General features: G+C 44.0%; 1 protein-coding gene across 1 annotated transcript; it reads right to left on the reverse strand.

The window, feature by feature from the left end:
• Positions 1–84: 84 nt before the first annotated feature.
• imp4 (IMP U3 small nucleolar ribonucleoprotein 4) lies at positions 85–13,403 on the reverse strand. The gene is made up of 9 exons (XM_052068334.1): positions 13,308–13,403; positions 10,890–10,998; positions 10,727–10,810; positions 10,542–10,651; positions 9,627–9,759; positions 5,620–5,774; positions 5,434–5,528; positions 5,229–5,302; positions 85–424 (listed from the first exon to the last, which is right to left on the reverse strand). Exons 1-9 carry the CDS (start codon positions 13,377–13,379, stop codon positions 312–314), a joined length of 945 nt encoding a protein of 314 aa, XP_051924294.1. The 5' UTR covers positions 13,380–13,403; the 3' UTR covers positions 85–311.
• Positions 13,404–13,509: the final 106 nt, after the last annotated feature.

The raw sequence follows: 13,509 nt of genomic DNA on the forward strand, positions 1-13,509 counted from the left end.
TGAGACGCTCCTGACCTATGTTGTCACACTTTTCATTTATATTATGATCGCTGTTATTGAGGATTTAAGAAAGAAGCAAATACAAACAAGATGACTCATTTTATTTAAAAACAAAACAAATTTACCGAATTGTACGTGCAACAGAGATGTGCGTCCACATCGATATCATCGCTTGACAAATACTGACATCTACAGTGGACAAATGAAAACTATATTGCTTTTATGGTAGCTCACCAAGAAACATCTGACAAAAAAAAACAGTCATTCTATACACAAGTCCAAAAGTTCGATGCCAGTCAAGATTTATGAACCTATTGAACACTGAGAAATCTTCTTTTCTTGGACGTGCGTGTATATGCGTGGTGTCGCCACTCAACATCTGCTGTGTCCTCATTTTCCAGGGTGCCCAGCTTGATCATATATACTATGAAAAGAAAACAGGATTTAAAATCAGAGAACTCTTTATACATGTGAATGTCAAAAACATTACAAGAAAAAAAATGTTCCAACACGAGCACTTAATGAACTGAACTTGTTTTAGGTCATTGGACTTCCGTGGCTCAAACAAGCCCAATTTAGTTCATAATGTTTTAATGAAGATGTATAATTTTACCCTGCATTAGGCTATGTTCACATTGCAAGGGATGATGCCCAATTCTGACTTTTGGGTAAATCTGATCTTTTTATGTCCTTGTTCGCGTTGCAAAAGCAAAGGTGACTTCTAATGTGAACGCAACACGTCCGTTATGTGGCACACATGCACAATGTCAATTTACATGCACCACAAAAATATGGCATTCAATACAATATTTCATACCGATTGGGTGATGTGGAATCTTGTGCGTGCCTAACAAACTTGTTTTGACCAATCCTGGCAGCAGATAAAAATGTCATCACCGGCATTATCTCATCGAGTGGCACAAATGGCATCATGGCCTGAGTGATAGTTGTCGTTTTTGCGAAGAAGATGGGCGTAATAAATAACACCACATTGATTTTTGAATCAAGTCAATCGTCAACCCAGAAACTTTTTCATCACACCCCCAAACACACTGTTGCTTTGTGATTGTTCCGTCCCATTAGTGACATCGCTCAGGGCATGATGAACTAATAAGTTTTGTGAGCTCACAAATCCCACGAGTATTCAACTTGCAGGCAAGATTAGCAACTCTCCTCGATCTCATTTTATGGGGACGTCTACTAAGCATGTCAAATCATTTCCGCACGCAAGAAATTAATCATCTGCATGATTTAACTATTATTATCACCACACCTGTCCACTTTATGTTTCATGTTTCAAGTGGGATTAAAGTAAAAAAAATAACACTGTTCCTTAAAACAACTTAGGTGATTCACAGACGTGAAAAAATTGAATTGAGCTGCAGTGTGAAAATGGCCTTTGTGAATCAACCTAAAATAGCTGACCATTCCCTCTAACTTTGATATTCATATGGTACTTGACCCAAAATCTAAATTACTACCGAATACGCTTACAAGATCACATTCGGTGTTCGTTTGAACAAGTATGAGAACAGTTACAATGGAAAATAGGACGAATAGCAACGTGTACATAACATGGGATGAGACACTTCACTCTTAACAAGGCATCTAAATCAAATGTTAACGGGCATGTCAACCCTAAAAATTTCTTGACAGTAATATGCTCGAAGCGCCACCACTAGTCTAAACACGACATTCTGATTAATGTCGTGTTTGTGGAATATGAGTTAAGCAGCAAAATCCCCTTGTTTTTCGCCATCTCAGGCAGCAGCCATTTTGCCACGTGCTGTCAACTGAAAAAGACATCACAGTAGCTTCGGTCTCACTCACGACCAATCATGTCTCAATTTTTTGGGGTCGGGTGCAATGCGAGCTGGGCGGCAGCCAAAGCCGGGGAGCCTGGCGGTCCGATCCTCGGCTGCAGAAGCTAGCTCTTGGGACATGGAATGTCACCTCTCTGGCAGGGAAGGAGCCCGAGCTGGTGTGTGAGGCAGAGAAGTTCTGACTGGATATAGTTGGACTTGCCTCCACACACAGCCTTGGTTCTGGGACCAGTTCTCTCGAGAGGGGTTGGACTCTCTTCCACTCTGGAGTTGCTCACGGTGAGAGGCACAGAGCAGGTGTGGGCATGTTCATTGCCCCCCGGCTCAGTGCCTGTACATTGGGGTTCACACCGGTAGACGAGAGGGTTGCCTCCCTCTGTCTTCTGGAGGGGGGACGGGTCGAGAGCGTATGCACCAAACAGCAGCTGAGCATACCCAAACTTTTTGGAGTGCTTGGAGGGTGTGCTGGAGAGTAATTCTGCTGGGGACTCCCTTGTTCTGCTGGGGGACTTCAATGCTCACATGGGCAATGACAGTGAGACCTGGAGGGGCGTGATTGGGAGGAACGGCCCCCCCGATCAGAACTCGAGTGGTGTTTTGTTATTGAACTTCTGTGCTCGTCACGGACTGTCCATAACGAACACCTTGTTCAAACATAAGGGTGTCCATATGTGCACTTGGCACCAGGACACTCTAGGCCGTAGTTTGATGATCGACTTTGTGGATCATCGGATTTGCGGCCGCATGTTTTGGACACTCGGGTGAAGAGAGGGGCGGAGCTGTCAACTGAACACCACCTGGTGGTGAGTAGGCTCCGATGGTGGGGGAAGATGCCGGTCCGTCCTGGCAGACCCAAACGTATTGTGAGGGTTTGTTCGGAGCGTCTGGCGGAATCCCCTGTCAGAAGGAGTTTCAACTCCCACCTCCGACAGAGCTTTTCCCATGTTCCGGGGGAAGCGGGGGACATTGAGTCCGAGTGGACAATGTTCCGTGCCTCTATTGTTGAGGCGGCCAATCTGAGTTGTGGCCGTAAGGTGGTTGGTTCCTGTCATGGCGGCAACCCCCGTTCTCGCTGGTGGACACCAGCAGTAAAGGCTGCCGTCAAGCTGAAGAAGGAGTCCTATCAAGCCTTTATGGCCTGTGGGACCCCAGAGGCAGCTGACGGGGATCGACTGGCTAAGCGGAACGCAGCTTTGGTGGTCGCCGAGGCAAAAACCCGAGCGTGGGAAGAGTTCAGTGAGGCCATGGAAGCCGACTTCCGGACGGCTTCGAGGAAATTCTGGTCCACATCCGACGTCTCAGGAGGGGAAGCAGTGCACCACTAACACTGTGTACAGTGGGGACGGGGCGCTGCTGACTTCGACTCGGGACGTTGTGAACCGGTGGGCAGAGTACTTCGAAGACCTCCTCAAATCCACCAACACGTTTTCCTTGGGGGAACCAGAGTCTGGGGGCCCTGAGGTGAGCTCTCCTATCTCTGTGGTTGAAGTCACCGTTGTGGTTAGAAAGCTCCTCGGTGGCAAAGTGGATGAGATCCGCCAGGAGTTCCTCAAGGCTCTGGATGATGTGGGGCTGTCCTGGTCGACACGCCTCTGCAACATCGCATGGTCAACGGGGAGAGTGCCTCTGGATTGGCAGACCGGGGTTGTAGTCCCTCTTTTCAAAAGGGGGGACCGGAGGGTGTGTTCCAACTACAAAAGGGATCACACTCCTCAGCCTCCCTGGTAAGGTCTATTCAGGGGTGCTGGAGAGGAGGGTCTGTCAGGAAGTCGAGCCTCACATTGAGGAGGAGCAGTGTGGTTTTCGTCCCGGCCGTGGAACAGTGGACCAGCTCTACACCCTTAGCAGGGTCCTCGGGGGTATGTGGGAATTCGCCCAACCAGTCGACATGTGTTTTGTGGACTTGGAGAAGGCGTTTGACCGTGTCCCTCGGGGAGTTCTGTGGGGGGTGCTTCGAGGGTATGGGGTACCGAACCCCCTGATACGGTCTGTTCGGTCGCTATACCACCGATGTCAGAGTTTGGTTCGCATTGCCGGTAAGTAGAAATCGTTTCCAGTGAGGGTAGGACTCTGCCAAGCCTGCCCTTTGTCGCCGATTCTGTTCATAACCTTTGTGGACAGAATTTCTAGGCGCAGCCGAAGCGTTGAGGGGGTCCGTTTTGGTGGCCTCAGTATTGCATGCAGTATTGCATCATCTGCTCTTTGCAGATGATGTGGTGCTGTTGACTCCTTCAAACAGGGCTCCCCAACTCTCACTGGAGCGTTTCGCAGCCGAGTGTGAAGCGGTTGGGATGAAAATCAGCACCTCCAAATCTGAAACCATGGTCCTTAGTCGGAAAAGGGTGGAGTGCCCTCTCCGGGTTGGGGGTTGAGAGCTTGCCCCAAGTGGAGGAGTTTAAGTATCTTGAGGTCTTGTTCACGAGTGAGGGCAGGAGGTTGACAGGCGGATCGGTGCAGCGTCTGCTGTGATGCGGACGTTGTATCGGTCTGTCGTGGTGAAGAAGGAACTGAGCCAAAGGGCGAAGCTCTCAATTTACTGGTTGGGTAAATTGATACGTTCCAACCCTCATCTACGGTCACGAGCTATGTGTCGTGACCGAAAGAACGATATCCCGGATACAAGCAGCTGAAATGAGTTTTCTCCGCAGGGTGTCCGGGCTCTCCCTTAGAGATAAGATGAGAAGCTCGGTCATCCGGGAGGGGCTCACAGTCGAGCCGCTTCTCCTCCACATTGAAAGGAGCCAGGGAGCCAGGCCTGGGAACGCTTCGGGATACCCCATGGAGAGCTGGAAGAAGTAGCTACGGAGAGGGAAGTCTGGGCTTCCCTGCTAAAGCTGTTGCCCCTGCGACCCGGCCCCAGATAAGCGGTAGGAGATGGATGGATGGATGGATAGATAATTTGAAAATTATATTATCAACAATTTTAAAAATAATTATAAAAATATGAATATTATTGCATTCCTTCAACTCAATAAGAATCCATACAAAATTGGAAGGATAAGCAGTTATGGTAATAGCCCATATAGGAAGTAATGCTAAACTAACGTTCCACGATAAAAAACGGGATTCAAAATGGATGCTTGCAAACGTTACTTGTAAACATTACGAGCCCCGAATCTGCCAAAGACAAGTCCGGACGCCTCGCCCCCAAGAATTTTTTATGGATTTGGAACAATATAAACTAGGTCCATTTTGACTGGAAAAAGTGGAATTCTGCCAAAAAGCTGAAAAAATCTCATCCCTGTTCATGTCTGTTGCAATTAATTATTGTATCAGTACTGATACGAAGCCCTTTTTTTCTTTTTACGCGAATAAATAACACATCCCATACTTATCCTATTAAAAGCACTGTGGTTACCAGTCCCGGTTTAGCGTTTCTTCCCAGAATTTTCGGGTTGTACTTACATTTCATTTCAAATCTGGGCCCCACTTCTGTCAGTTCTATGTTTTTGTGGTCTGTTTTTTTGTAGGTGTGATGTCTGTTTAAAAAATAAAAAAAACACAAAGGGTGAAATGTACAGTGCATATGATTTACACATTTACTGATCTGCCTTCTTATCGAACATAATTCAATGTGGTCTTTAAAATGAGATGCCACATTTACACTGACCTGAAAGAGATGAAGTCCTCTTGGTTGGCAAATGTGATTACACGCCTACTGTCCTCTTTTGGCACTGGAAAAAGATACTTGAGGATATTGGATACCTGTGCGTGAAGAAATAATTAGGTAAGCTGACGGACAAATTATGAGAGATGCTATCAGTGGCATGTGAGCAGACCATGGTTGAGTACTCACCCGCTTGCCAAGCCGTGAGGTGAAGTTGTGAAAGATGAGATGAGGGTAGGCCTCAGACATGGTGCCTATGTCTGGGACATCGTGCCTCATTACCACATTATAAAGCGTGAAATAAGCTGTGGGTCCAAATGGCAGGTGGCACACCACGAGGCCATCTGCAAATAGGGATGAACAAACAATCTAAGCCTGTACTTTCATTCACACCCGATTTATATTGACCAAAGTTTTATTCCAAGCCTTATTTTTGAGAATTATCAGGTCTCCATGATGACTTTTCTTCACTCAGTCACCCTCAACTTGACTTGCACAGTAAATATTCACATTCCTCTTATTTATTCACTATATGACCAATAATGTGCAGTAACTCATCCAAACAGAACATCCTGCCTTCTTTCGCCAAGACGGTGAAATAAAAAAATAATTCAGACTCATTATCAGGATTTGTCTCCTCTGGCATGTGACATTTAATGGTGAAAAAGTGACCACTGGTTTGGGCGTATGGGACACCAAACCCCATGATACAGGCTGTACCACCGATGTCTGATTTTGGTTCGCATTGCCAGCAGGAAGTCCGATTCGTTTCCAGTGAAGGTTAGACTCCTCATAACTGGAGTTTTTCCTGTTTTACATCAAAACTGGAAAATGTTTTGATGTAAAAAATTCTTTTTTCACTAGTGTTATGAAGATAAACTGTGTTCTCCTTCTAATCATGAATGTTTTTTGTGTCTCTGAACATAGCGAAAAGGTCCACAATACACCTTCCTTTCTCACTCTACTACCCACCCTCACTTTTTTTTAACTAACCTTGTGGTCCATGTCGAATGCCATTGTTAGTATTATATATATATATATATATATATATATATATATATATATATATATACACCGTATTTTCAAGACTATAAGGCGCCATTAAAAGTCTTAAATTTTCTCCAAAATGGACAGGACGCCTTATGGTGCGGAGCGTCCTTTATATGCGCTGAGTTCCAAAATCTGACTGACAGCCGACACGCTGTTTATATAGAGAAAAGGCGGAAGTGACTGTGGCCAGGCATGCGGGAAAAAAGTCGGCCAATCAGGGAAGGGTGGGCGTGTATATATACATGTATGGAGAGGGAGAGAGAGGGAGAGAGAGGACAGGCAAGCTAGTCCGCCAATGGTGAAGGGTGGGCGTGTAAGTGGACGCCTCAAGCCAGTACCAACACTTGTATAGAGTGTGGCAATGTGCATTGTTGCAAAACAACTCCGGTTTTGGTTTCTAAGAACCCCTGAAAATAAATTCGACAAAAAGACACGCCTACGAAGCTCAGTTCAAACTTAAAGCCACCAGTTATGCTTTTGGCATGCGTGCCCATCTCACAGCAGCGGTGAAAAAAACAAGTCAAGCAAATGAACTCTGAGCTTGCCGTTATTCCCGGAGGGTTGACTAAAGAACTCCAACCGCTGGACATTGGCATCAACCGGGCGTTCAAACTAAAGTTGCAAACGGCATGGGAACAATGGATGATCGGTGGCAAACACAACTTTACAAAGAGTGAGAGGCAGCACTTGGCGAGTTACGCCACAATACGCAACAACGAGAGGGAACGCGGCGTTTTTGATGGATTACGGTACTTGCACAATTGTTCAATTCTTTCTACACACACACGCGCTGCCACCATGTTTCGCTCTGTTCTTTACTCTCAAATGTGGGAAAGCTTCAAACGAGAGAAATGTTGATTTTGCTGTTGCTACTCCTTCTTTCCGCTCGGCAATGCGTAGCAACTCACACTACCATGTGATGCATTCAATGACAACTGAGATGTGCAGTCCTCTGCTTCTGATACAGAGGATGAGGACTTTGATGGATTTCTGGGTGATGATTGATCGATAAACGTGAGAACATTGTACGATGCCTAAATAAGATACACCCGAACTCAGTTCTGCTTTCGTTGCCTTTTTAAAAACGTGTTTTTATCTTATCTGTATGTCTTGGCATGCTACCGTATGCTTCAAGCTAACGTGTTAGAGTGCGCGCATGCATGCCGTATGTTTAAGCTGGCGTATGTTTTACCACTGTAAAACTGCGGCCATTAGTACGATGCGTCCTGTGTATGTGTAAAATACAGAAATGTCACCCATTAATGAGACTGTGGCCATTAGTACGATGCGTCGAATAGTCGTGAAAATACGGTGTATATATATATATATATATATATATATATATATATATATATATATATTTTTTTTTTGTCATGTCGTGGGCCGCTAAAAAATGGAAAGCAAATGGCCCTCGGGCTGTAGGTAACCATTGACCCTTATATTGCTGCGCTCCATATCATAAGCAAATGTGAGAAATAATTCTGCTAATTTTGTCTGTTTTTTGCTACACTGACAAAATATAATAACAACAACAAGCTCCACGTACACCCTCACGGTTGACTTGGAAGCAATCCGCGATCGACTGGTTGGGCAGTCCTGCTCTAAAATTGTTTCAATTTGAGAAACAATTTAATTAATTTAAAAAACTGATTCCCTAATATTTTAGGAGTAATGTGGGGACTCTGACTATGATGAAGGTTGTTTTCGGTTCAATGTGTACAGTACAGTCATTGCCAGTAAATGCCGTGAACATCCGACAGTTCCTCATCAAGAAGAACATTGCCGTGCAAGAATACCCTCCCTATGTGGCTTTGTGTTAGTTTTGTTTTCCTCTTTCCAAGCTCAAGTGAGGTCATCAAGGGGACCCCATTTTGAAAATGTGGATGACATCAAGATGGCTGAGATGACTGTGCTGCAGAGGAGTGCGTAGGATTCTTCTAAGAGTGCATAAAAGAATGGCAGAGAAGACTAGGACAGGTGGATTTGGTGGTGAATGATAACTTGGTATTTTTCCCCCCAAAAAACTATAAGAATTAGATAAACACACACACACACACACACAGTCTATCTGCACTTGCCTCACAGAACAAGTACGGCTCTGAACAAGGGCTCTTGTTTCTTTTTTAAATTGCGCCATTGATCTTCTGAAAAACATTTTACAATGATACTGTACGACGATATTTAACAATTTAGAACTTCAAATTATGTCCAGACTAAATATAATTTATGAATATTTATGCCCAGAATGTCTCCTACTACTCAATAATGACCGAAATCATGATATTTTGAGCTTCCAGTCTACCACTGCCAACTACTACAGCAATCAGAATGAGAAAAAGCGGTTCACTACAACAGTCAGAATGAAAAAAAGAGATCTTATATTTGATGTGGTGATTTGTGCCACCGACATCACACTAGAATACAGGTATTTAATCTGTGGACAGTCCTTACAACAGACAGTGTGAGAGACACATAATCGATCGCTGATATTGTAGATATATTTGTAGCAACAAGGAATTCAGCCGCAATCTTTCGACCATTTCCGAAATTGCCCTGCATATACTACAGATGTTATGGTCGCAAATGTAGCTATGATGCTGCACGTGTATGAGAATATCGAACACTCTGTCACGTTTTACCCACTCTCATGAAGTAAAATCTCGGCTTTCTAAGTGTGCTGCTGAGCGTGACTTATTTATTTCGCGGTCGTCGTGCTTGTGGAGTCATGCTTGCAATTCATAGAGGTCGCGATGGAACAGATTTGTTAGTGAATTGCGCTTCATGGCGACCATTTTGGCATTATTCCAAAGAATAAGCAGAATGAAGACTTATCACTTCCTCCTCCCATCTAGCTGATTTGCCAAAGGAGGATTTTAATCGCTTCCTCCTACTTTGCAGCCATGAGGTCTTTTCAAGGTAGCCTGACTACAATACCGTAAAATGATCATGAAAGAAAGATAGGCGACAATATTGATGACAATATACTGTATACATCGCCCACCCCTAGTTAAACTCTAAGGGCATTATGTCGAAGGGGGAAACGTGGACTTTAAAGTTTGGATTTTAAATATATCTTTTGGGAAACCGGTCCTTAGACTTTTCTACAACATCTGTGACATTGAACTTTGAAGAATTAAAAAACCAACCTGGCTGTCCTCTGGTTTCATGAATGATGACAAGGTCAGTCACGTTGTTGGCTTTGCAGGCTCGCACCAGTGTCGCAATCTCATGGTTTCCCCTGTTCATGCGTTGAGCTGCAGGAAACAGCAACTTTACCTCCTGTCCCGGAAGAGCAGAAGGTACTTGTTTATTGAAAGACATCAATGAGAGCGTTAAGCAACAGCCACTGCTGTCACCAGATGAGTATTTGGTGGTGGCGGTGTTACAGTGTGAGCAAGTGTCTCCAGTCAGTACAGAACTGCCTTACTACCCGAATAACATGATTAATACAGTGATTGTGCCCCTACAAGAACAACACAGGCCTAATTTCATCCTTAATGACTCGAGGGCTGCCTTTCAAGAAGAGTGGGATGCCATGCCTCAGCAGGCAATAAGTCGACTTGTGATCAGCATGAGACGTTGTCGTCGTCAAGCTGTAATTGATGCTCAAGGGCACATGACAGGTTTATTTAGACGTTGAAATTTTGTGTTGTGGTGCACCCACCATTAACTTTTGTTTCAATTGTTTGAAATAAATAGAAAAACAAGTGCATCCTTCAACTTAAATGTGCTACTTTCATGATGATATCGCTGTAGCATGATGAACTTTTATATTTTCCATACCCTTGAAAGCCAAATATCCCCAACTTTTTATGAGGAGTCTAATTCAAAATTCAGTACTTAAGAGTAACATTTAAATATGTGTTTTTAGCAGTATCTACCACTAAAGGGCGAGCTGATGGTCAGAAACACAGATTGGACATAATGCATGCCAGCATGAGGAACAATGACTTTTCATTCATATTTCAGACATTGTACATAGAAATTCTCACTGTCCCTATGCTACTTTGTGTTAAAGTGTTAAGTAGTTTAGGAATGCCTCATAAACAATTGAGCCAAACCTTAGCAAACATTTTGAGTCTCGAACTCGGGTCTCTGGAAGTGGTGACAAGGACTTTTGGATCTTCAACTCCAGCCCATTTGTACTCATCATCCATATGTGAGCTGACACCTACCAACCAGAGAGACAATGTCGTGACACAAATGAAAGGGATCAATAGTGTATAATAATGAAAGCAACACTAACCCTCTGCACCACCATCATCATACTCCAGAAGCTTCTGGAGCTGCAGTGCATCTTTGCGTACCTCAGTTGGAAGCAGACAGTTTTCTACAGGAAGGAAAAATAATGTGAGGTCGATATCATACATGACACTATTCCGTTTATATGAGGAGTAAGCCATCCATACCATCGAGAGCACCCTTCAGCTTCTGTTTCTTCTCTTCAATTGTTCGCAGCCTGTCTTCTTGTGCCTTCCTGTACAAGTACTCCCGCCTCAGTCTCACCTCTCGACGAAGCTATCAATATCACACCACAAAGCCATCACATCAAATGGAAAGGAACATCTAAATCACCCCCCCCAAGATGGCGCCGAGTAGTCAGCCTTCGGCAAGTGCTCTTCAAGAGCCATGCTTTTTTCTTCTTTTTTGGTGTTTTTGTCTTTTGTTTTGTCACATGTTTTATGTTGTTTCATCGCGTGGACCTGATATGGACTGTTTTCAGCGCTTTTTGGCCACGACATTCGTCAAAGGAGAAGTATCTGTGCTTGGTGGTTGAGCCTTCTCGGCAGCACGCCTGTAACAGCACAGATTTTGATTAGGAGGAATGTCGGCGTCATTGACTGTCGGTGCTGGACAGACCTGGGGTGCTTGTGTTTTTTGCGCCTGTAATGGGCAGCATTTTTCACAACCCCGTTTTGTTCAGTGGCTGTGTCGGCGCTGTTGGACAGTCGGCGTTGGTGCGGCTGGATGGATGGCTGCTGAAGTTGAGGATGTGGAGAGAGGAGCGTTGGCGCAGAGCGCCGATGCGTATTTGGAACCGAGAGTCGCCGCTTGGAATTGTAATGGATTTCCATGGGACAGGAGAAGTGAACCAATCTCTTTTTTTTGTCAATGGATGCTACAGCTTCTTGTTGACTTTGAAACTTAGCTTGTAGCCGACGTGTGCACATTTTGAGCATGACGTCTCTGATCCACTGGTTAAAGGACACTTTGATTCTCTCCTCTTTCATCTCAAACAAAGCGTGTGACGGAAAAGTGGTTAGGACTGCACGACTGTCCGTGTTTTATGTTATGGGTTGTGTTTATTATTTTACTTTATGTTAATATGTTTGAAAAAATCTTCGATGCACTGAACCCGCGATAAGCGAACTGCGAAGTAGCGAGGGATCACTGTACAACAATGGACAAGTCGATCACTACTGTTGCTCAGCAACGGAGGGGAATCCTGTGCTGTACATTTTGTTCATAAGCAACATCGCGGTGGTATTTAGCTTGCCACTGTTCATTGTAACAAAGGCATTTTCACTATTTTGTGGGAAAAATCTGGTCGCTATAATGAAGTGTACATTATAAAGGTATTCGTTGTCAGCAAAATGGGCAAGTGGGAAAAAAATTACCGGTACGTGAGATCGGGAACCCCACCCCAATTAAAGTAAAAGTCTTTTAACGTCATGCATTTTTCCCCAACTACATATGTGGTACTCAATTGTTTTAATTGTTGTTCTTGTCTTTTAATTACTCTTCCAGTCGGAAGAGACTGACAGACTGGGACACGGACATTACTCCTTTGGTTGGAGAGGAGCTATTAGTCGAGGTCCTGGATGACATTCCCCTTACCATGCACAACTATGTAAGTAGCAGGCAAAGCTGATTTCTTGATTCGTTTTATGACCTTTTTTGCACATAAACGTTCATCTGCTGCACAAATCCAATTTTACTCTGCACAGGTACGGAAAACTTTCTTCAAGCTGGCTTACGGTGATTTTTGCCACAAGTTCTTATTTAATGGCTTCAGGTGTCAGACATGTGGATACAAATTTCACCAGCACTGCAGTAGTAGTAGTCAAATTGACCCTTAACATAATATAAGGGTTAACTGTTTTGTTAAGCGCTTTGTTACAGCTGCCGCTGTTGTGAAAGTGCTATATAAATCAGCATGTATTGTATTGTATTGTATTGTGTTGTATATTGTTTATTCTTTGACATTGGTTGTAATCTATATTAGACACGCTGCCTGCCCACAAAGTTTGCCCTTTTCGCTTTACGAATAAAACCTAAAACGTGAAAAACTATTTGTACACACAACTGTTTTGATTATAACGCCACATCACAACAGACGACTAAGCGTTCTACAACTGATTATCGGAAACGTGTTATTGTCTAGGTCTAGGACATAGGTCACCAACGTTTTGGCAGCCTCAAGAACCACACGAGTACCCCCCCGTGGGTCGGTTCTAAAAACAGCTCACCAATTAGGTTATTTGAAAATGTTTACAGAGGTTTATAGAAATTAAGTGTTGCATATTGATATTTACAGTATTTGCACATTATTCACAATAACAAATACATTTGACTTAGTACGTAATTAATATATTCTGAACGAGACGCTCCCCTCAACCAAACGGCGTCTATAAAGTATTTTCTTATGGCTGGATTGTCACGCTTCAGTTAAACCGTATCGTCTGAGACGTTCACAGACAACACTATAACATACCGACACGTTTTTCTACTTAAGCGAGCGTTGGCATTGGCACCATCCTCTTGTTCAACAATACAGTATACCTGAATTTCACTTGTCGAAAATGAGTGCGTTAGAAAAACCTTACCATGTTTCTTTTTTTTGGTTGTAAAGTAGTAGCTACCAGTTCCCACATGGAAAGAAGTGCCGCATACAACATCACCCTTCATTGGCCAAAGTCGGGACCAATAGGAGCGCTTAATACTGGCATACGGAAATTGATTCCAGAATAAGAGCTCGTGGCGGTACAACGCCTTCAAAGTTAGACAGATTGGTCGAGTCCGGTTTCG

The sequence above is a fragment of the Hippocampus zosterae genome, chromosome 6, assembly GCF_025434085.1.
Source record: "Hippocampus zosterae strain Florida chromosome 6, ASM2543408v3, whole genome shotgun sequence".
In the NCBI taxonomy this organism is placed as follows: Eukaryota; Metazoa; Chordata; class Actinopteri; order Syngnathiformes; family Syngnathidae; genus Hippocampus; species Hippocampus zosterae.

What these genes read in the sequence shown, in the direction of transcription:
- imp4 (XM_052068334.1), bottom strand. Translation starts at nt 13,379, where the DNA reads ATGTTGTATGCGGCACTTCTTTCCATGTGGGAACTGGTAGCTACTACT. An exon ending in TGATGATGGTGGTGCAGAGG is followed by an intron (nt 10,652 to 10,726) that starts GTTAGTGTTGCT and finishes TCTGGTTGGTAG; the next exon opens with GTGTCAGCTCACATATGGAT. An exon ending in GACTCAAAATGTTTGCTAAG is followed by an intron (nt 9,760 to 10,541) that starts GTTTGGCTCAAT and finishes CTTCCGGGACAG; the next exon opens with GAGGTAAAGTTGCTGTTTCC.